General features: G+C 42.3%; 1 protein-coding gene across 9 annotated transcripts in view; it reads right to left on the bottom strand.

The window, feature by feature from the left end:
- The window catches only part of PLA1A (phospholipase A1 member A), a 56,304-nt gene extending 33,697 nt beyond the window's left edge, over positions 1-22,607 (bottom strand). For 5 of the 9 annotated variants that reach the window (XR_009153990.1, XR_009153993.1, XR_009153991.1 and 2 more), the window contains exons 1-3: positions 22,218-22,607; positions 11,397-11,598; positions 8,780-8,957 (exon numbers count right to left, since the gene is read on the bottom strand). Coding sequence is in view for 5 of the 9 variants with exons in the window: in XM_058174226.1 (XP_058030209.1) it covers positions 8,780-8,957; positions 11,397-11,598; positions 22,218-22,284 (447 nt within the window). In the remaining 4 variants the exon portion in view is untranslated. The remainder of the gene's footprint in view (positions 1-8,779; positions 8,958-11,396; positions 11,599-22,217) is intronic. The other 4 variants (XM_058174227.1, XM_058174228.1, XM_058174224.1 and 1 more) reach the window with 4 other exon arrangements.
- Positions 22,608-23,195: the final 588 nt, after the last annotated feature.

Raw genomic sequence — 23,195 nt, 5'->3', positions numbered from 1 at the left:
AGTCCCCAAACTTTGCAGCTTGGTAGCCTGGCCGGGGGGAGGGAGAGGGGAACTGGACTGTGTGAGTAGCGGCCCAGTGCGCACATGTACACAAAAGAATGGAAGCCTTTGGGGCACTGTTTTGTGCTCCTTCAGGCCAAAAGATTTTGCCAAAATCTTTTGGCCTGAAGGATTTGCCAAAATCTTTCTCCATGCCAAAAGATTTTGAAAAGGGATGGAAAGCCTGAAGCAGCATGAAATTGCTCCCTGAAGCTTTCATCTGTTTGCAAACGTTTTTGGCATGGAGAAGAGAAGTCTTTGGGGGTGCTGTCTTGCGCTCCTTTTAGATTCACTGAGGGTACCCGATGCTCCAAAAGTGATGTCCTGTGCAGGCAGCCTTGGTGAGTCAGTGAAGCTGAGCATGGCACGCTCGTCCCACTCAACCTCTGTTCTTACTGGTCTGTTTTCAGGAGCAGGCGGTTTAGCGGCCTGGCTGGGAGGGAGAGGGGAACCATGCTCACAAGTGGTGAGCCGGTGCACTCACATGCGTGTGTAGCTCCACTGATGCAAGAGAGAAGAGAAGCCTTTGGGAAACAAGGGACGCACCAGCCCGCTTATTGCAAAGCCTGGTTCCAAATAGGCCAAATAGGCCAGTAGTGGGTCATGGCCTGAAGGTTGGGGACTCCTGTTCTAAGAAAAACATTTCCTGTATCCATGTGTGGGAACCCCCTCTCCTAGAGAATGAAATATTTTGGAGAATTTTAAAAGAGGTAGAATATTATATTTCCCCAAAGGAGAAATGGAGAAACATGTTCTTAGAGGCAGAAAATTGCCCCCAGTCTTTCTTAATAGCCTAGAGCGATGCTCATTAAGAAAGATTGGGCCATCATATTCACAAACAAAAAACCTTCTCCTCCATTGATGGGATTAAAATTTACAACCTTCTCCATCCAAATTCTAAGGGCAGGGCATGGCCTTTAGGACATAATAGAATTAACCCATCACCAATAGCAAAAGACACAGAGCTCACTACATTGCACAACCCCCAGCAGCATTTCAGAAACTGTATAAAAATCGTTGCACTTATCAAGCTAATTTGTCAGCTCTTCCAGAACTATATGCTGTGGTTCTTTCTTTCTTAAGCAGCCTCCATTTATTCCCAGCTTGGAACTGAACCAGATGGATTTTTTCTTCCAAGATATGGAAGATATGGAAGATATGGATTCTTCCTATTTTCTCTTTTAGTTTGTTGAACTTAGGTCTCTTAAAGTCTAAAACACTACTCTGACTTCGTTCAGTTACCTGTGGCTGCATTGTGGTGAACTCTAGAATGACAACTCTTTTCCAAAGATCCTGTAGCTTCCACTCCCTCAAGCACTTCATCCCTATTAGTAAGAATTATGTCCAAAATAGCTGACCCTTTAGTTCCCTCCTCCACCTTTTAGACAACAAGTTGTCAGTTAGGCACATCAGAAGCCCGCTTCTGTGTTTTAAGTTTTTATTTATTTATTTGCATTTATATCCCGCCCTTCTCCGAAGACTCAGGATGGCTTACACTATGTCAAGCAATAGTCTTCATCCATTTGTATATTATATACAAAGTCAACTTATTGCCCCCCAACAATCTGGGTCCTCACTTAATGCAGAATTTTCCTTTAAATCCAAAGCACTCCACAGCTGTAGTTTCTTTTTTAAAGATATGATTCCCTGAGAAGTCACATTGGAAACAATAGACATGTTTATTCCACGCATAATCAACTGCAACATATTGTACATGTCCTTCATAATATAATGAATCAATTTATCTGGCCTAGTGCATTTTGGAGCATTTTACTTATTTCCTTTCCTAATTTCAATACTGTATCTTCCTAGATATGGTAAAAAACATTACTGTGATAAATCACATTAAAATCAACAAAGAGAAAAGATGGCCAAAAGATGGCCTTTGTTTCCAGGCTTACACCACAGAAACACCAAAAAGACTTCTGCTTTGGGGTACTTAAGAGACACTTGAAACCTTGTCTATTTCCTTAAAATAATTTACCTCACAGTTTAAAGCTACATGGAAGAGAAGTGTCCATGGAAGAAAACTCTCCAGCTCTTTAGGTTTTAGAAATTCCTTGAATATGAGCAGGCAACATAATTGGGATTAGATTTCCAAAGTGAAAGGAATTCAGTTTCCCCAGGCAGGGTGGAGCTTGGACAGCTTTGCTTATGTTATCTACTTTTCCTATGTCACAATGCTGAAATATCAGAGGATACATTTAATGCCTTTCTCCTGGCACCATTAATAGGCAAATATCCAGGTACCCCTTCCTTCTATGACTTTTATAATGCTGAAATTTTCAATATTAATAACATCAATATTAATTTATATATTTGGTTCTTCACCCAGAGTATGCCACCCAGAGTCACTTGATTGTGGGATGCATGGCTATACAGATATTTTTTATTTATTTATTTATTTTTGTCAAACACAATAATATATTTAAGTATAAGCATGAAATAACCACACAAATTGAATACAGCCAAAGGGAACATTAAGACAAGAACGGTAGGCACGCTGGTGCTCTTATGCACGCCCCATATGATGGATAAATAAATGAAGATAAACAAGTAAGAGAGACTGAATATGAATAATGTTTTTGCCAAGGTAGGACTGGTGAAATATAGTGAACCATATCCTCCCATTCTGTCCATATTATATGGAAATTCATAGAATATGAATTCTGAAGCAAGGGGGGAGTTTTCCAATTGTAACCTTTTCTTTCGTAAATCTTATTAGATCAAAGATAGGGTGTCTTAAGAAATTATGCCATTGTTTACTTCACACCTCTCCTGTGGGATAGAAGATTTTTGTTAAAATCTATATCCAAATTTAATTTTTGTTTTAAGTTATATACAAGGTTTTGGAATTTAGGTTCTTGACTCTATACAAACTTTTTTACTCTGTGTTTTCAGGACTGTTAGGTTTTTTAAATCATAAGATGAACTAATTAACCAAGTACCAGCAAAACAGTGGGTGATTTTAACAGCACTAAAACATATTTAATATATCAGAGAATTCAAAGATTGAATGATTAACATTTTTGAAAAGTCCATAATTAGAGCCTCTCCTTACTGCTGAATTGAACTGATATCTGCCACTCCTCAAATCATTAGAAAATTAGATCAGTACAAGAGTTACTGTCCTCCCAGCCACTCCAATATATGGGATGATCAAGCCTAATGCATTTATATATCTTAGATGTGATCCTTAGATGTGATACCATCCTTGGATGGTATCAGAATAAGTGGGGGTGGAATACTATTTAAACTTTAGTGCCACTTTAATCTTGTCTCATTCATGGACTTGGAATGAAATGAAGGCATTATTATGGAGATGTAGCAGAAAAAGGATGTTGCTAGGACATATTTCCGTGCGTTCCATTGGGCGAGGGTCCAGGGTAGGGGTGGGGGAGTGGCGGTTATTATCAACGAGTCTTGAGCCGAGGGAGATCACTGTGCCACAGATAACCGGATGTGAGTCCCTCCTTGTGAAGTGGGGCCGTGGGGTTCAGGTGGGTTTACTGATCACGTACCTGGCTCCTTGCTGCGTGACAAAAAGCCTGCCTGAGCTGTTGGAGGTGGGCGCCGGGACGGCAGTAGAGACCCCCAGGCTTATGGTCATGGGGGATTTCAATCTGCCGTCGGTGGGGATAGCATCCACATCGGCTCGGGAGTTCATGGCTTCCATGACGGCCTTGAACCTGACCCAGTTAGTGAACGACCCCACTCACATCTGGGGAAACACTCTGGATTTGATTTTTGTCTCTGGACAGTGGTTGAATGATCTGGAATTAGGGGAGTTAGTTATCAGACCCCTGTCATGGTCAGATCATTCGCTCCTTCAGCTGGACTTTCGAACCACTGACCCCCACCGCAGGGAGATGGAACCGACTCGCTGGTTCCGTCCCAGGCGCCTGATGGACCCTGGAAGGTTCCAGACGGAGCTTGGGCCATTCCCTGAGGATTTAGCCCACGACTCGGCTGGAGCTCTGGTCGCCACCTGGGATCGCAGACAGTGTTGACAGGGGGGCAGAGGTCGGCCGCGAGATGCCTTACTTGTGGGGTGCCGCAGGGGTCGATTCTCTCGCCCCTCCTGTTCAACATCTATATGAAGCCGCTGGGTGAGATCATCAGTGGCTTTGGGGTGAGATACCAACTGTACGCTGATGACAGTCAGCTGTACTTTTCCACCCCGGGCCACCCCAACGAAGCTGTTGAAGTACTGTCCCGGTGTTTGGAAGCCGTACAGGTCTGGATGGGGAGAAACAGGCTCAAGCTCAATCCCTCCAAGACGGAGTGGCTGTGGATGCCGGCACCCCGATACAGTCAGCTGCAGCCGCAGCTGACTGTTGGGGGCGAGTCATTGGCCCCAGTGGAAAGGGTGCGCAACTTGGGTGTTCTCCTGGATGGACGGCTGTCGTTCGAAGATCATTTGACGGCCGTCTCCAGGAGAGCTTTCCACCAGGTTCGCCTGGTTCGCCAGTTGCGCCCCTTCCTTGATCGGGATGCCTTATGCACAGTCACTCATGCTCTTGTTACCTCTCGCTTGGATTATTGCAATGCTCTCTACATGGGGCTCCCCTTGAAGTGCACTCGGAGGCTTCAGTTAGTCCAGAATGCAGCTGCGCATGTAACACTACTCCTGCGCAGGCTGCACTGGCTGCCTGTGGTCTTTCGGGTGCACTTTAAGGTTTTGGCTACTACCTTTAAAGCGCTCCATGGCTTGGGGCCTGGGTACTTACGGGACCGCCTACTGTTACCCCATGTCTCCCACCGACCTGTACGTTCACACAGAGAGGGACTTCTCAGGGTGCCGTCCGCCAAGCAATGCCAGCTGGCGGCCCCCAGGGGAAGATCCTTCTCTGTGGGGGCTCCTACCCTCTGGAACGAACTTCCCCCTGGCTTGCGCCAAATACCTGATCTTCGGACCTTTCGCCGCGATTTGAAAACGTATTTATTTACTCGCGCAGGGCTGGCTTAAGTTTTTGTTAGATTTTTTTAAATTTTAAATTTCTAGATGAATTTTAATGGGTTTTTTAGATTTTAAATGTTTTTAAATTTTTGGCCAATTATATAATAAGTTTTTTAATTTTGTTTTTAATTGTATATTGTTCTGTTCTTATTCTGGCTGTAAACCGCCCTGAGTCCTTCGGGAGAAGGGCGGTATAGAAATCTTAATAATAATAATAATAATAATAATAATAATAATAATAATAATAATAATAATAATAATAATGCGGCAGCTGGTGCTCTAGATCGAGTCGTGCCTTTGCGGCCTCTGACCCGGTGCCGAACTCGTTTAGCCCCTTGGTACTCCGAGGGGCTGAGGGAGATGAAGTGCCGGAGAAGACACCTAGAGAGTATCTGGAGGGCCAGCCGCTCCGAATTTGACCGGACACTAGTTAGGTCTCAAATTCGGACCTATCTAGTGGCGATGAGGGTGGCAAAACAGGAGTATTTTTCCAACCTCATTGCATCAGCAGATAACCGCCCGGCCGCCCTGTTTAGGGTGACCCGCTCGCTCCTCCATCAGTGAGTGGTGGAGGATCCCTTACAGGGTCGAGCTGAGGAATTTGGACAATGTCTGTTTGATAAAATCGCTCAGATTCGGGAAGGGTTGGACACAGATTGGGTAGATCCGGGCGGGGTGGGGGAGGCAGGTCTTGGTGTTACTATCTGGGATGAGTTTGATTCTGTGGCTCCTGAGGACATGGACAGGTTACTGGGGGGATTGAATGCGACCACATGTTTATTGGACCCGTGTCCCTCCTGGTTGGTACTGGCCACCCGGGAGGTGACACGAGGCTGGCTCCAGAAAATTGTGAACGCTTCTTTGATGGAGGGAGTTTTCCCTACCGCCTTGAAAGAGGCGGTGGTGAGGCCCCTCCTCAAGAAGCCTTCCCTGCACCCAGCTATTTTAGCAAATTATCGTCCTGTCTCCAACCTTCGTTTTGTGGCGAAGGTTGTTGAGAGTGTGGTTGCCCCAGTACCTGGATGAAACTATCTTGATCTGTTCCAGTCTGGTTTCCGTCCTAGTTACAGCACGGAAACAGCCTTGGTCGTGTTGGTTGATGATCTCTGGAGGGCTCGGGACAGAGGTTGTTCCTCTGTCCTGGTCCTATTAGATCTCTCAGTGGCTTTTGATACCATCGACCATGGTATCCTGCTGCGCCGGCTCAGGGGACTTGGAGTGGGGGGCACCATTCATCGGTGGTTCTCCTCCTACCTCTCCGACCGGTCGCAGATGATGTTGACAGGAGGGCAGAGATCGGCCCCGAGACGCCTCTTATGTGGGGTGCCGCAAGGGTCGGTTCTCTCGCCTCTTCTGTTCAACATCTATATGAAGCCGCTGGATGAGATCATCCGTGGTCTTGGGGTGAGTTGTCATCTATACGCTGATGATACTCAGCTGTATATTTCCACCCCTAACCACCCCAACGAGGCTGTTGAAGTGATGTCCCAGTGCCTGGAGGCCATACGGGTCTGGATGGGGAGGAACAGACTCAGACTCAATCCCACCAAGACCGAGTGGCTGTGGATGCCGGTGGCCCGGTACAGTCAGCTAATTCCATCGCTGACCATTGGGGGCGAGCTATTGGCCCCCACGGAAAGGGCTCGCAATCTGGGCGTCCTCCTGGATGTATGGCTGTCTTTAGAAGATCGTATGACAGCTGTCACCAGGGGAGATTTTCATCAGATTCGCCTGATACGCCAGTTGCGCCCCTTTCTGGATCGGGCTTCCTTATGCACGGTCGCTCATGCCCTTGTTATATTCCGTCTGGGCTACTGCAATGCTCTCTGCATGGGGCTCCCCTTGAAGGGTACCCGGAGACTTCAACTGGTCCAGAATGCTTCTGCACGGGTGATAGAGGGAGCACCTTGTGGCTCCCGTGTAACACCCCTCCTGCGCAGTCTGCACTGGTCTTCCGGGTTCACTTCAAGGTACTCGGTATCACCTTTAAAGCGCTCCATGGCTTAGGGCCGGGATATTTACAGGACCGCCTACTGCCACCAGTAGCCTCTCACCGACCAGTGCGCTCTCACAGAGAGGGCCTCCTCCGGATACCGTCAGCTAAACAATGTCGGCTGGCGACCTCCAGGGGGAGGGCCTTCTCTGTGGGGGCTCCTACCCTCTGGAACGAGCTTCCTCTGGGGCTTCGTCAACTCCCCGACCTCCAGACCTTCCGCCGCGAGCTGAAGACGTTGTTGTTTCGACGAGCAGGACTAGCGTGAACATAGTTTTAAATTGGGGTTTTAAATCAGGGGTTTTAAACGGGGCTTTAATTTGTATTATTTAAAAGTTTTAGGCCATCAATTGAATAAGTTTTCTATACTGTTTTTAGCTGTTTTATATGTATTATATGTTTTCTGTTGTTTTTTATTGGCTGTGAACCGTCCTGAGTCCTTCGGGAGAAGGGCGGTATACAAATATAAATAATAATAATAATAATAATAATAATAATAATAATAATAATAATAATAATAATAATAATAATAATAATAATATTTGCTCTGTGGTTAAGTGGAAATAGCCCATACACATTAACATCATGAAGTCATTTACATTACTAATAGATGGCACTGAAAAAGGCACATTTGCTAATGCTGCCACCAACCATCTAGAAAAAGTCTGGAATCCTAAACACCATGGTTCTCTTTGCACATAGTTATATTTGCCACATGAGTATTCTGCTTGATACTTTTCTCCCTAGAGAGAAAGTACTTGAGCAACATTGGATCTAGTATTTTCTTTCTCTTTTTTTTATAAAAAGTTTATTTTATTTTTTTTTATTTTCTTATACACATATTATAAATGTACATTTTCTTATTCATAGATAATCATACATATTCTCCCTAAAGAAGGCACAAAAATAAAACATTTTAATTGCTCTTCTACCCTTTCTTTCCCACCGTTTTACAACAAACCTTCTTCTTTTTTTTCCTCCCTCATTCTTCTCCTTTCCTACCTTCTTCCTCCTCCTCTCCTTCCTCATACCTACTTCCCTTTCCTCTCCACCACTCCTCTTCTCTTTCCCTCCTTTCTCACCTTCTTTCCTACTCTTATCCCCTAACTTTTCTTCCTCTCCTTCTCCTTCCTTCCATCCCTCTCTCTCCTTCACTCCTCTATCTTACCTTCTTCTTTCTTTCTTCTTTGTTGTATGATATTTCCTTTGTTTAGTATCTGAGCAACTCCAATCTTCTGATAATATATACTTTCTTTTCAGTTTCTTTTCTATTTTACCCAATCCATCATTTTATAATTGTACATTTATATCTATAATCTTCTCTTCTTCATCCCCCCATCCCCCTTTTCCATTTACTCTGGCGATATCTGGGTTTCTATTTCTTCATAACCGTTTTTCTCATTTATTTTCCATTTATTAACATTGTTTATCTATCTATCGTCTTTTATTTCTATCTCTTTTCTAACCATACATAAAATCTTTCCCATGTCTTGAAATACACCGATTCCACTTTATCTTTTATTCTTAAAATTAATTATTCATTTCCGCACAGTCTAAAATCTTTTTTATTACTTCACCTTCTGATGGGATTCTCTTTAACTTCCAATTTTGCGCAAATACAATTCTTGCTGCTGTTATTACATGAATAATTAAATACATTTCTTCTTTGCTATATCTTTCTGGCAAAATACCCAATAAGAAAATCTCTGGCTTTAATTCTATAGATTTTTGTAGCATTTCCTTTAACCATGTCTGGATCTAGTACTTTCTGAAGGAGTTCTACTCACCAGTAGCTTGCGGATAAAACTAGAAATTTCCAGTCCCAATTTCATAACATTTTCCACTGCAGTAGGATAGGCTGCTGTGGCTCCCTGAACCCAGTCTACAGCAATCACATTGACTTTGGCTACCTCTAGGAAGGCTTGAATCAGTGCATCTATCCATGACGGTTTGGTGCCTAGTGCCCTAAAGAGAAATACAAGCAAAATAATTTGTGAGGGCATCTCCATTTAAAAAGAAAGGGTGAAGCCTAATCTGGAAGGTTTAATATCCAACAAATCATGAAACTCTCAATATACAATAATGGCTCAAGCTCCGTTCATAGCAGATATCTCAGCTTCCTGGAAATGTAAATTCTTTTTCAAAATTTGGCTTATTCAACAGCATATTCATAACCAAGATTTGTCTCTTTGTAGAGAATAATAAAGCCATATGCTCTATACAGAGATTTGTCTACTGCAGTATACAGAAGTCAAGAGCCACAACTGTGCCTAGGATTAAGATTCTAGCATTTTTCCTTCCTCTTTAACTATTCAGTGGATACCTTGCTGTTCTCTTGATGGCCTTGGAAGGCACCTGTGTGCCTTGTGTTGAAATAAAAGTTCTCTCTAGCATAGGAACCACTGGCTCCTTCCTGATTACATTTCATTCATCTCTTGCAGAACATCCCTTTTCTATATTCTTCTTCTCTTCCTCTTACGGTTCTGGAAGTATTAGTTTGTTCCTCTTCCATTTCTAATTTTCCCATCAGTCAGAATTTCCATTATTTCATGCATCTCTATCTATTGTTCCTTCTGTCACTTATCAGCAGGAAATGCAAATGTTTTAATCTCTTCTACTTTTTTGTGAGGAACCTTTGCCATTCCAGAACTCTCCCACCATCTTCATATATAGCAATTTCTGCTTCTAATTAGTTATACAAAATTCTCCCTCCCTGTCCACAAACATGTCAGAACTGCTGACAGGTGAGTGGGAATTGCAGATGAAGAAGATGAGCTGCATGAACACCATCTGGTAACTCCCCAAAATGGCCAATAATTGGGTATCTTTTTCAACAAATGAAATATTGCCTGCCTCTCCTGCGCTGAGTCCAAAATATCTTCCAATTCAGATTGTTCTTCCCTTCATAGAGAAGAGATGTGCAAAAGATAAGGGGGTGGGAGCTTCCAGGACCCAAAGAGAATGTTGGAAAACTAGGTATGTTTTCAGTTTGAGGGGAAGCTGTAGGCAAAAGATCACAAGAATAACATGTGTCATAACAAAGAATGGTCCAACTAGCTGTGCATATAATTTCTTCGAAAGGCATGCAGAAGGGAGAAATTTGAAAGAAAACAAGATGTGAATTCCAACAGGGATGGGGATGGGGGGGAATTCCCTTCCTGACAATGACATTTAGAATAAGTATATGCCAATTTGTACACTGCCACTCTAGATAGCGGTGCAATGCAAGGACAATAGAATAGAATAGAATAGAATAGAATAGAATAGAATAGAATAGAATAGAATAGAATAGAATAGAATAGAATAGAATAGAATAGAATTTTTTTTTATTGGCCAAGTGTGATTGGACACACAAGGAATTTGTCTTGGTGCATATGCTCTCAGTATACATAAAAGAAAAGATACGTTCATCAAGGTACAACATTTACAACACAATTGATGGTCAATATATCAATATAAATCATAAGGATTGCCAGCAACAAGTTATAGTCATACAGTCATAAATGGAAAGAGATTGGTGATGGGAACTATGAAATGGTTAATAGTAGTGCAGATTCAGTAAATAGTTTGACAGTGTTGATGGAATTATTTGTTTAGCAGAGTGATGGCCTTCGGGAAAAAACTGTTCTTGTATCTAGTTGTTCTGATGTGCAGTGCTCTATAGCGTCGTTTTGAGGGTAGGAGTTGAAACAGTTTATGTCCAGGATGCGAGGGGTCTGTAAATATTTTCACGGCCCTCTTCTTGATTCGTGCAGTATACAGGTCCTCAATGGAAGGCAGGTTGGTAGCAATTATTTTTTCTGCAGTTCTAATTATCCTCTGAAGTCTGTGTTTTTCTTGTTGGGTTGCAGAACCGAACCCGACAGTTATAGAGGTGCAAATGACAGACTCAATAATGACAGACTCAATAGAGTCAGCAGAGCCAGTTCTTAAGCTTTTAGCAGAACAATGACTTTTGAGAGTCTGTCATTAATGATCAATTCAGTGGCTCTATTCTCTTACGTATGTACAATATATAAATAGATATACTTTAATAGATTATACAGATTACTTTTCATTGTTAAAACAATCCCAATGATCAAGCCATTACTTAGTCCCATAATGTCAGCCCTTCAAGGTAGTCCAGACAAACCATGAATATTAACACTACCTTTATTGTAAGTTTACAGTAACAGTGTCTAACAAGTCTGAAAGCACTTCTCCCTCCTTCTCAGTTACTTTCCAGATAACTAGGGAGGAACCCTTCTGAGATGCTTCTCACACCCCTTTTTCCTTCTGTGATCTGAGATAACTTTTGCATGACTGTTGCCTAGACTGCTGCTCTGCCTCCTCTCTTCCAACATCACCCCCACATACCATTACACATAATGTAGAGGGCATATGTTCAGTTTTAAATATTTGTACCTGAAACCATGAATGATTATTTTAGTTCCCAAGCTGGCATTGAATCCAACCTCCTGGATGTCCTCCTGTTGTGAAAGCAGCCGTCCACAGCTGGGATTGGAAAAGGGAAACAGAAGAAACCGAACTTGGAGATTTGTACCCCATAGTAAATGTGCAGATTGGAAATCAGCACATTCTTGATTTTTCATAATATTTTTAGACTCTGAAATGTAACAATAACAATAATAAACATTAATAATAATTTTAATGTGTCAACATTAGGAGAGGCATTAGGAGAGGCAGGGAAACTCATTTAAATCATTATTTGTCACTGCTATGATCCCACGTTCGGTGATTCTGAAGAAAACAAATCTTGACTATCAAACAGCAAAAAATGCTAATAAAATCTCAGATGTGCTTTATATGGATGATCAGAAGCTTTATGGAATATCAGAAGTGAAATCCAGTCATTGACAAACACTGGCAGAATTTTTAGCACAGATATAACAATGGAATTTGACCTACAGGTGTGGCCAGCACTGTGGGCGAGACGGTCACAAACCCCGATGTCTCCGGAGTTTGCGCCAATATCCCCCCACCCAGGGGGTCCATCCGAACTTTGGATTGGACCATAGCTGCCTCGAAGGGACAGCGAAGAGTGGGGGAGCTGCCGGAGTGAACGGGGAGTTGGCAAACTCCCCATAGCTCCGGATCTTTTCCCCCGACCCAGCGGGGAGGAATGCAGCGCCATAGTTCATCATGGCAGCTGCACCAAAGCCGTGGCGGCTACAAGAGCGGGCAGGAGGTATCCTTGCTGGGAAGAATAGCAGCTATAAAAATGAATGTTTTGCCCAAGTTTCTATTTTTGTTTCAAATGATACCGGTACTTAAGAATGATATCAAATTACAGGAATGGCAAAAGGGGGTTAATAATTTTGTATGGATGGGCAAAAAACCAAGAATAAAATTAAAAATAATGCAGGATACAAGGGAAAGGGGGATCTTAAAATGCCTAATTTAAAATTGTATTATGAAGCAGTTGTCTTATCATTAATTACTGATTGGATTAATTTAACTGAGGAAAGAGTTTTGAATATAGAAGGTTATGGTTTGTTATATGGGTGGCATGCCTATTTATTATATGATAAGAAAGTAGATAAAATATTTAAAAATAATATAATTAGAAATGCATTATTGAGGGTCTGGAGGAAATATCAATATAAATTAGATGGAAAGATTCCAATATGGGCAATCCCGAGACACATGATAGAAAATATAAATATATATCAAAAGATGGAGGTAGTTACCTATAAAGAACTCCTTTGTATGGAAAAGGGGGAATTACAATTAAAATCCAGAGAAAAGATGGGGGAAGAAGGGAAAAATTATACATGGTTTCAATATGGACAATTACAAGCTAGATGGAAATTAGATCAAAAAATAGGTATTAAGCAAACTGAGGATAATTTGTTAAAACAAATGAGAGATCAAGGTCAACAGCATATTAAGAGGTTGTATAATGTATTAGTAGAAATAGACTCAGAGACTGAATTGGTTAAGGATTGTATGATTAAGTGGGCACAAAATTTTCAGCAACCAATAATGTTGGAAACTTGGGAAAGAATTTGGGTGAGGAATGTTAAATTTACACAAGCGCAAAATATGAGAGAAAATTTTTATAAGATGTTTTATAGATGGCATTTAGACCCAAAAAGTTGTCATGTATGTATCCTAATGTACAGGCTAAATGTTGGAGATGTGATTGTGAAGATGCCACTTATTACCATATATGGTGGACTTGTAAAAAAGTTAAAGCATTTTGGATTAAAGTATGGTGGATCATGCAGAACATTCTGAAAAAGATTAAGTTTACTCCACAGTTCTTTCTACTAGGAATAATTATGGATTGTACAGCTATAGAGACTAAAATGATTTTGAACTTAATAACAGCATAAGACTTTTGATTGCTCAATATTGGAAGAAAGAAGAATTACCTACAATTGAAGAATGGACACTCAAAGTATCAAATCTGGCAGAAATGGCAAAATTTCTGCTTATTTGAAAGACTATACACAAGAAAAATATATTTTAGAATGGAAAATGTGGATTGATTATATTCAAAATAAGTATCAGATAAAAAAATATCGAATAGCATATGAGTAAATTTAGGAAATATTTTGTATTAGATATATTTTTGAAGGAGAGGGGAATTGAGAGTGTGATTATGTGTGGAGTGACTAGAGATTATAATTTAGGATTTATTTTGGATTATGATTGTTAGTTTTGATACCCTGCATTTTGTTCTGGGAAGTCGGGGTGGGTGGTGGGGGTAAGGGAGGGAATTGGGGGTTGAGGGAGAGGATGGAGTGATGGTTAATGTACAGGGATTATTGAAGATGTATAAATATAATTTATGTAGGGTCGGGTCTGCTCAGCTACCATTTTAGAATGGTGGGGAGGGAGAAAGAGGAGAGAGTAGGAGGTAGGAAGAGGAGAAGAGGGGTAGAAGAGAGAAGAGGAAGGAAGAGGGGTAGAAGAGGAGAAGGAAGGTATAGGGTGGAGGAGGAGAGGATGTAGATAAGAGAAGGAGGAAGGTCTGGAAAGTAGAAGAAGGTAGAAGAGGAAGAGGAAGGAACAGGGGTAGAAGAGGGAGAAGGAAGGTATAGGGTGGAGGGAGGAGAGGATGTAGATAAGAGAAGGGGAGGAAGGTCTGGAAAGTAGAAGAAGGTAGACGAGGGAAGAGATTTAAAAGGAGGGGGTGGTGACTGGGCAAGCCTGACTAATTGTATATGTACATTGGATGAGTTGTTGGTTTTGAATGTAAAAATAAAACTTTAAAAAAAAAAGAGCAGGCAGGAGGAAGAACCATTAAGAAACAAATTGTTGAAGTCAGATGAGTGATGATCTCACAAAGGAACAATAAGAATTCAAAAGAGGCACAAGCCTTGGGGAGAACTTGTAGATTGGCGGCTAATTGAATAACAAGTGAAAGTGAAAGTCAATTTGGAGAATACACATTCGGGAAGTGAAAGAGAGAAGATAGGGCTTGGAATGGAGGCAGAGCCCCATTTAAATAAAGAAAAGAAAAATAAACTTTTCCCAACTAAATAATGGTTTGGAGATTCTTCGAAGTTTTAATGGATTATATTGGAAATTAAAGAAATAGGAGAAAAAAGTAAAAGAAGCTATTGAATTGTTTTTTATGTGAATATCTCAAATCCCTCTGTTTTAAATTTATGGAATACTAAAGATATTAATAGGATATAAGAATCAGGAAGATATAAATATAATTAAGGGAAAATCCTGGAAAATTGACCTCCACATACCAAAACATTTGAGAAGAAAGGATCTTTGTCACCAAAATGGCTAATTATCATCTGTGAGCAGTAACTGTTTAAAAAAGACATCTAGAAGCAGAGAAAGACAGCTACAGGATTGGTTGCTGGGACTACACATCAGTTTTAGAACAGAGTTTCAGATGGCGTGTCTTTGAATTATGGAAATTAAATTCCCTATTTAAGCAAGAATCCAGAGGCAAAGAAAGTTGTAAGAATGGAATAGCAGATTATTCTCCATGGAGAAAGTTCTGTGGGTGTGGGCACACGACATTTTTTTGGAAGGAACTTATGGCTGCCTTTATAATTAGAGGCAGAGGAAAATAGCAAGAGTCAAATAGCTTTCTTGTGACTATTCCCATGAGGACTGGTGTCGTTGGGACCACACAACAGTTTTAGAAGAGATTTTTAGATGGTGTCTTTGGATTATTGATTTAAGCGGAGATTCTTATTTAAGAAGAACTCAGAGGCAAAGAAGGAAAGTAAGAATGGAATAGTGGACTATTCCCACGGAGAAGACGCTGCTGATGTAGACGCATGACATTTTTTTGAAAGGAACTAATGGCTGCTTTTAGAGTTATGTTAATAGATTCATTTTAGAAAATGTTAATATTTATATTAAAATATGAGTGACAACTATGATAAAAATAATTGAGGTTTTGGGAAATGGAGGGAAAAATACTAGAATAAATTAAAATAAGAGGGAAATGAGCATTATTATACTGAGGAAGAAATTTTCTTTTTTCTTTTGTCTTTGCAAACAAGTAAGGTAATGAAGAAATTTGATAAAACTTCCAAGGAAACAGTTAATATTTTGGGAGAATAACAAGGAAAGAATTAGTGACTACCCTTGCAAATGTTAAATGTTTTACTTGATATTAAAATGGATTAGATGGAAAATTTTAAATATATGTTACTGATCTAGAGGCAGAGGAAGATGAGGGAAGAATGGAATTGTCTATGTGATCTCTGGGCAGTTTTAAGAAAGAGATTTTAGATAGGATGACCTCTGATTAGTAATCTCAGTAATAAAACTGAGAGTGGTGAAATTATAAAACATAAGTAGAATTTATTAATGATTTTGAAGGGAATTAAGCACAGGGACTAGACTTCATTTAAATATTCTCCTGAATGGGTTGAATTTGATTTATTTGTATAATCAGATTGTGTGCAAATTTATTTATTTATTATTTATTTATTAATTAGATTTCTAGACCGCCCTTCTCCCGAAGGACTCAGGGCGGTGTACAGCCTTATTAAAACACATAGGTACACAATAAATTTAAAATACCTTTAAAATGAAATATTTAACCGGCCAATTTAAAACTAAAAACGGTCAGACGACCGATATAAAACCCTAAACTATAAAATCACCATTAAAAACCCATAACTTAAAAAACTAACCCAGTCCAGCGCAGATAAATAAGTACGTTTTGAGCTCATGCGAAAGGTTCGGAGGTCCGGAAGTTGGCGAAGTCCTGGGGAGTTCGTTCCAGAGGGCGGGAGCCCCACAGAAGGCCCTTCCTGGTGTCGCCAGGCGACACTGTCGCTACCGACGGCACCCTGAGAGTCCCTCTCTGTGAGGCGCACGGGTCGGTGAGAGGTATTCGGTAGCAGCAGGCGGTCCCGTAAGTAACCCGGCCCTATGCCATGGGCGCTTTAAAGGCGTTCACCAACACCTTGAAGCGCACCGGAAGGCCACAGGTAGCCAGTGCAGCCTCGCAGGATAGGTGTCACTCGGGAGCCACGAGGGCTCCCTCTATCACCAGCGCAGCTGCATTCTGGACCAACTGCAGCCTCGGATGCCCTTCAAGGAGCCCCATGTAGAAACATTGCAGTAATCCAGGCGAGGCGTCACAAGGCGTGGTGACTGTGCACAAGGCATCCCGGTCTAGAAAGGCGCAACTGGCGCGCAAGCGAACCTGGTGGAAAGCTCTCCTGGAGGCGGCCGTCAAATGATCTTCAAAGACAGCCGAGCATCCAGGAGAACGCCCAAATTCGCACCCTTCCATCGGGGCCAATGACTCGCTCCCGACAGTCAGCCGCGGACTCAGCTGACTGTACCGGGATGCCGGCATCCACAGCCACTCCGTCTTGGAGGATTGAGCTTGAGCCTGTTTCTCCCCATCCAGACCCGTCGGCTTCCAGACACGGGACAGCACTGATAGCTTCATTGGGGTGGCCGGTGTGGAAAAGTACAGCTGGGTGTCATCAGCGTACAGCTGGTACCTCACACCGAAGCCACTGATGATCTCACCCAGCGGCTTCATATAGATGTTGAACAGAAGGGGCGAGAGAATCGAACCCTGCGGGACCCCACAAGTGAGGGGCCGCGGTGACCTCTGCCCCCGTCAACACCGTCTGCGACGGTCGGAGAGATAGGAGGAGAACCACCGATAAGCGGTGCCTCCCACTCCCAATCCCTCCAACCGGCGCAGCAGGATACCATGGTCGATGGTATCAAAAGCCGCTGAGAGGTCTAATAGGACCAGGGCAGAGGAATAACCCCTATCCCTGGCCCTCCAGAGATCATCCACCAACGCGACCAAAGCCGTCTCAGTGCTGTAACCGGTCGGAAGCCGGACTGGAGCAGGTCCAGATAGACAGTTTCCTCCAGGTGCAGGGGAAACTGATATGCCACCATACTCTCTACAACCTTCGCATGAGCGGGTTGGAGACGACGATAATTACCTAAAACAGCGGGTCCAGGAAGGCTTCTTGAGGAGGGCCTCACCACCGCCTCTTTCAAGGCGGCGGAAGACTCCCTCCAACAAGGAAGCACTCGTAATCCCTGGAGCCAGCCTCGTGTCACCTCCTGAGTGGCCAGCACCAGCCAGGAGGGCACGGGTCCAATAAACACGTGGTGGCATTCAATCTACCCAGCAACCTGTCCATGTCCTCGGAGTCACAGGGTCAAACTCATCCCACACAACATCACCAAGACCGCCCTCAGATACCCCGTCTGAATCGCCACAATTTTGGTCCAGACCGTCCCTAAGCTGAGCGATTTTATCGTATAGATAACCGTTAAACTCCTCAGCACGTCCCTGCATCGGGTCATCCCGCTCCCCTGGTGAAGGAGGCGGGTCACCCAAACAGGGCAGCTGGGCGGTTATCTGCCGGCGCAATGAGGGAGGCGTAGCGCCTCGCTTCCTCAGTGCCACTAGGTAGGTCCTGGTATAGGATCTAACTAGTGTCCGATCAGCCTCTGAGCGGCTGGACCTCCAGGAACTCTCTAGGCGTCTTCTCCGGCGTTTCATCCCCTCAGCTCCTCGGAGAACCAAGGGCGGTTGGGATCTGCGCCGGGTCAGAGGCGCAAAGGCCTGACACGGTCTAAAGCCCCAGCCGCAGCCCGTTCCCAGGCTGCAGCTAGTTCCTCTGCCGTGCCGTGAGCCAGACCCTCAGGAAGTGGCCCAAGCTCCGTCCGAAACCTCTCTGGGTCCATCAGGCGCCTGGGACGGTACCACCGTAATGGTTCCGTCTCCCTGCGGTGTTGGGTAGCGGTCAGAAAGTCCAGGCGAAGAAGGGAGTGGTCTGGCCATGACAAAGGTTCAGTGACTATTTCCTTTAAGTCCAGATCTCTCAACCACTGACCAGAGACAAAAATCAGGTCCAGTGTGCCTCCCCCGATGTGAGTGGGGCCATCCACTACTTGAGTCAGGTCCAAGGCCGTCATGGAGGCCAGGAACTCCCGAGCTACCGTCGATGACGAGCCGGCAGATGGCAAGTTAAAGTCCCCCATGACTAAAAGTCTGGGGGTCTCCACTGCCACCCCGGCAAGCACCTCCAGGAGCTCGGGCAGGGCAGCTGTCACGCAGCAAGGAGCCAGGTCTGGCGACCAGCAAGCCCATCTGACATCTATGACCCCACCTCACAAGAGGATTCACACCCGGCAATCTGAGGTACAGTGGTCTCCCTCGGCTCTAGACTCTCTTTAATAGCAACCGCCACCCTCCACCCCTACCCTGGGCCTCGGCTGATGGAATGCACGGAAACCCGGTGGGCACATCTCGACCAGGGCACACCTTCAGTGCCCAACCAGGTCTCCGTGCGCCTATAATATCCGTGGCACCCCTGTATCAGATCATGTATTAGGGGCCTTGTTAACCACGGACCGTGCGTTGCATAACATCAGGCGAAGGCCCAGGCTCTGAGGTCTTGACCATCCGAGGCAGGAGAAGTCAGATCGGGCACGCGATCGCCTGCAGACATCGAACGCGTGACCCCTATGTCGACACGATCCCCCTTCCGCCATATCTGCCCCTCCCACTTACCGTGCAAATAGACTCACCTCACACAAAGGAACACACTCCCCCATAACCTCCGAACCCATTTGATAGTCGCCACGAGCATGCGCTGGAACTGGTTTCCTCCCGACGGCTACCCCTCATCCGCCCTAACCTCCCACCCCACCCACCTTCCTCCCCACCAACCCAAGCCCGTCGATTTCCACCCTCCCCGTAAAAGTCCCATTAAAACTCCCCTTAAAAAATCGGTTAAAACAATTAAATCGGTTAAAACAAATAAATAATTGAATTTAAAGAAGAAGGAAATACATTGTATTAGATTATAACTTATGTGAAACTTGGTATGTTTAAAGATGTACCTGACCAATAATTTGTTCACAATGATTTTTTTTTAATTATGCTTGTAAAAAATAAAAAAAAAATTGGCAAAAAAACCCAATGGAATTTGACCTAGAGAAATGTACTGCAATAGTAATAAATTGAGGTAAAGGGAATTGAAATACTGAATGGCCAAACATTAGAAACCATCAGGATGGAGCCTACGAGTATCTGGGCATGTTACAGTTGGATAACATCTGAGCACGGACAAGTTAAAAGGGGCATCAGTAAGGAATACATCCAAAGAGTGAAAGAACTACTAAAGACTAAGTTGAACAAGAGAAATGCAATCAAAGCTGGGTCATATCTGTGATATAATATATTGCTGGATTACTAGCTGAATACAAGCTGAACTAGATAGTTTGGAGCAAAAAAACCAAAAAACCAATGGCTATCTCTATGAATTTATATCCCTGTAGTGATATTGATAGATTATACATGCCCAGCAGAAATAGGCACAGAGGTTTACTGCAAGTCTTAGGGCCTGGGTACTTACGGGACCGCCTGCTGTTACCTCATGCCTCCCACCGACCCGTACGCTCTCACAGAGAGGGACTTCTCAGGGTGCCGTCCGCCAAGCAATGCCGGCTGGCGGCCCCCAGGGGAAGGTCCTTCTCTGTGGGGCTCCACACTCTGGAACGAGCTTCCCCGGGTTTCGCCAAATACCTGACCTTGGACCTTCCGCGAACTGAAGACACATCTTTTCATTCGCAGGGAATTTTATTGGTTTTTTAAATTTTCTTAAATTTTAATATCAATTTTAAATGGGATTTTAGTTTTTTATATATTTTAAAGTTTCGGGCTAATTATAATAAGTTTTTTTAATTTACATTTTAAACTGTACATTGTATTGTCTTTTTTACTTCTGCCTGTACACCGCCCTGAGTCCTTCGGGAGAAGGGCGGTATAAAAATCAAATCAAATAAATAAATAAATAAATAAGTCACACGAACTGTGGAAGAAGAAAAGCATGCGTTGGCTGATTATGTAAAGGACAGCCAAGAACAAGGATTAGAACCATAGAGTTGAATGGGCCACTTAGATATAAAATCTAAGTCCCTATTCAGTGAAGGAATTCAAATTAAAGTAACCCCAACAATTTAACCCCCACAGGAAAATATTTAGTGACGAGGCATCCACAACTTCTTCGGGCAAATTGGTTCTTCTGTCAGCGTTATTGAACATTCCCAGTTCCTCTTTTCTCTTCTCACAAGACTTAGTTTCTGTTCTTGACCTCTGTTTTTATAAAAGTTTATCTCTAGTTTATTTGTTCTACAAAGGCCAAAAAAGAAAAAAGAAAAAAGCTATTTTCCACTTTATCAAGCATGATAGACTGAAGAATAATGAAAAGGTAAAGTTTATCAGGGTAATTCCTAAAACTGTAACCTTAGAAATTAAGTTAACAACTAAAACTTTCTTTCTTGAGATCCCCCAATTTTTTTTAATACAATTGTTCAGATACTCACATGAATCCAGCTTTTATTGAGTGAATAATTTCTAAACTCAGATGGGTGTCTAAATACTAACATTCACATTTAGAGTACTGAAAGTAATCTTATAATTGAAACATTTAATGCTTCTTTCCCAAGTGGGTAACCGCATTCATGGCTACCAGCCCTTAGTAGTCTCAGGAGAATTACTTTTGTTCATCAGCATCTGGACATATTGATGAACTGAGCCACAACAGAGGGCATGGTATGTATGCATACATATATGTAGAATGAATGAATGATCCTCAAAAAATAAATAGACACATTTATTTTTTATCAACTAATATCCTCAATATAAGTGCAGAAAGCTACCAATTCAAATCTTTGTAAGACTGGTTTAAATGTTTAAAAGATATCCTACTTCATAAATTCACAAATATTTTGTGCATCTAATTTGTTCTAATGAATATGAAACCTATCACTGTTACTTGTATCTGTTTCTGTTTTATTATTTGAGAGAAAAGTTTTAAAGGTTGCCTGTTGTTACCATAAAATTAAAATTGAGAGAAAATAATATTCATTTTCATTTGTTTCTGTCCCTTTGTTAAAATGAGAATCTAATCCATATAGCTAATAGTCCCCAAATATTGTTCCTTTTGCATACATTTCCCCCTGCCACAGTGTGTCCTGCAAATTAGAATATTCCAAATTTTGCTCTCACAAAGGTTTCTTGGTCCTCTACGAAGAATTTTGCAAAAAGCGTGTGCATAGCTTGTACTGTTTGTGAGATGGAGCATTATCTAAACTTCATCCACTTTACAGAATTTGGACTGTCTTGTCTAATCCCTTTTTGTTTTTGACACTCTGTCGTCAGTAAAAGTGGCCACTTCACCGGCAGAGGTGAAGAAGAGATTTGATACATTCATTGCCAGGAGTCCATTTTCTTGTATCCTTCCATTGCAAAAGCTTTCCACTGATTTCTGCTTCTTTCTAGGTACGGCCAGTGGTGGGATTCAAGTAATTTAACAACCGGTTCTCTGCCCTAATGATTTCTTCCAACAACCAGTTTGCCAAACTGCTCAGAAAGTTAACAACCGGTTCTCCCGAAGTGGTGCGAACTGGCTGAATCCCACCACTAAGTACGGCTCTATAACAATCCTATTATCTAATAGTTATTACATTTGTTCAGGACTGTATTGAGCAACTTCCCCCAAACTATTTGAAATATAGTAGTACAGTAGTTACTTTTATCAAAGCAATGTTTATTCTTCTTCAGCCAAACTTGCTTTTACATGGTTATAACATCTTTTCATTTAAGCTTTTCACCAATTTACTCAAATAGATGTTAAATTTGAAATTGCTCAGAGCTTTTTATAATTTTGTTTAAAAAAATGATGCTTGCCATCTGAATAGGTTGACCCTTCACTTAACTATCACCCATCATTTCCTTACCTGTAAAGATGAAAAGCAGTGGTACCATGAGTACTAAGGCCAGCCATCTTCTGAGATTCATATTCATCCTTCCTGCAGGATTTTTCAGTGAATTATAAAATCCAAAGTAGATGAAACAGTGTGTGAATTCCAACCCTTCTTCTTGTTTATTTTTTTAAAACTTGGTCAATTATTCAGATGCCCTGAGACTTTGGGATGAGACAAGAATTAGGATGTTCATCTCTCTTTCTTTGCTTGCAATACCACTTGTAGAAAGTGAATGTATTCAATTGCAGGAATATCCTAGGAGGAGGAGGAGGCGTTACAAGCCCTATTTTCTGTTTTGTTTTCAAGAATTGTTTCTTTTCAATAGCTCTCTGTTTAGTTTGCTGGACAAACACTGATGAATCCAAGCCTCATAACCATCTGGGCAAAGTATCAAAGTACTATTTACCATCTCCTCTTCAAAGGCAGGGATAATTGGCAACTGATTGGAGATCTGAAACCAAGGTTATGGATTTAGGTCAGCTGGTGTAAAGAATGTTGTCTGGAGTACACAGTTCTACTGCATTCCCCTTATAGCTGCTAGAGTAGGCAAGACAAATGGGAAAGGGGAATTTGTTTTTTGGAGTTTGGGAGAAGGCTAAGATACAAGATAGGTATCTTAAGCCTTGTAGGTCTTGGATGCTTTGAATGGTGGGTATAATTAACAATTGATACAGATAATTACTGTAAATTCATCACCCATTTCAGTAGGACATTATTTGTTCATTAATTGATTGTTATGATTTATATCCCACCTTTATATCCATAGGATCACCTAAGAATTGAAATAAAAATAATAAAACAGTGCCTTCAAAGTCATATCAAGGTGGTTCAGACTGGCTCAACAGTACTAACTGTGAGAGGGATTTAGGTGTTCTAACAGATCGCAACATAATTATGAGCCAGCAGTGTGCTGCAACTGCCAAAAAGGCCAGCGCAATCCTAGGCTGCATC

The sequence above is a fragment of the Ahaetulla prasina genome, chromosome 2 (assembly GCF_028640845.1).
Source record: "Ahaetulla prasina isolate Xishuangbanna chromosome 2, ASM2864084v1, whole genome shotgun sequence".
NCBI lineage: Eukaryota > Metazoa > Chordata > Lepidosauria > Squamata > Colubridae > Ahaetulla > Ahaetulla prasina.
The sequence above is the reverse complement of the archived record's forward strand: the minus strand, read 5'-3'. Positions and strand labels throughout refer to the sequence as shown.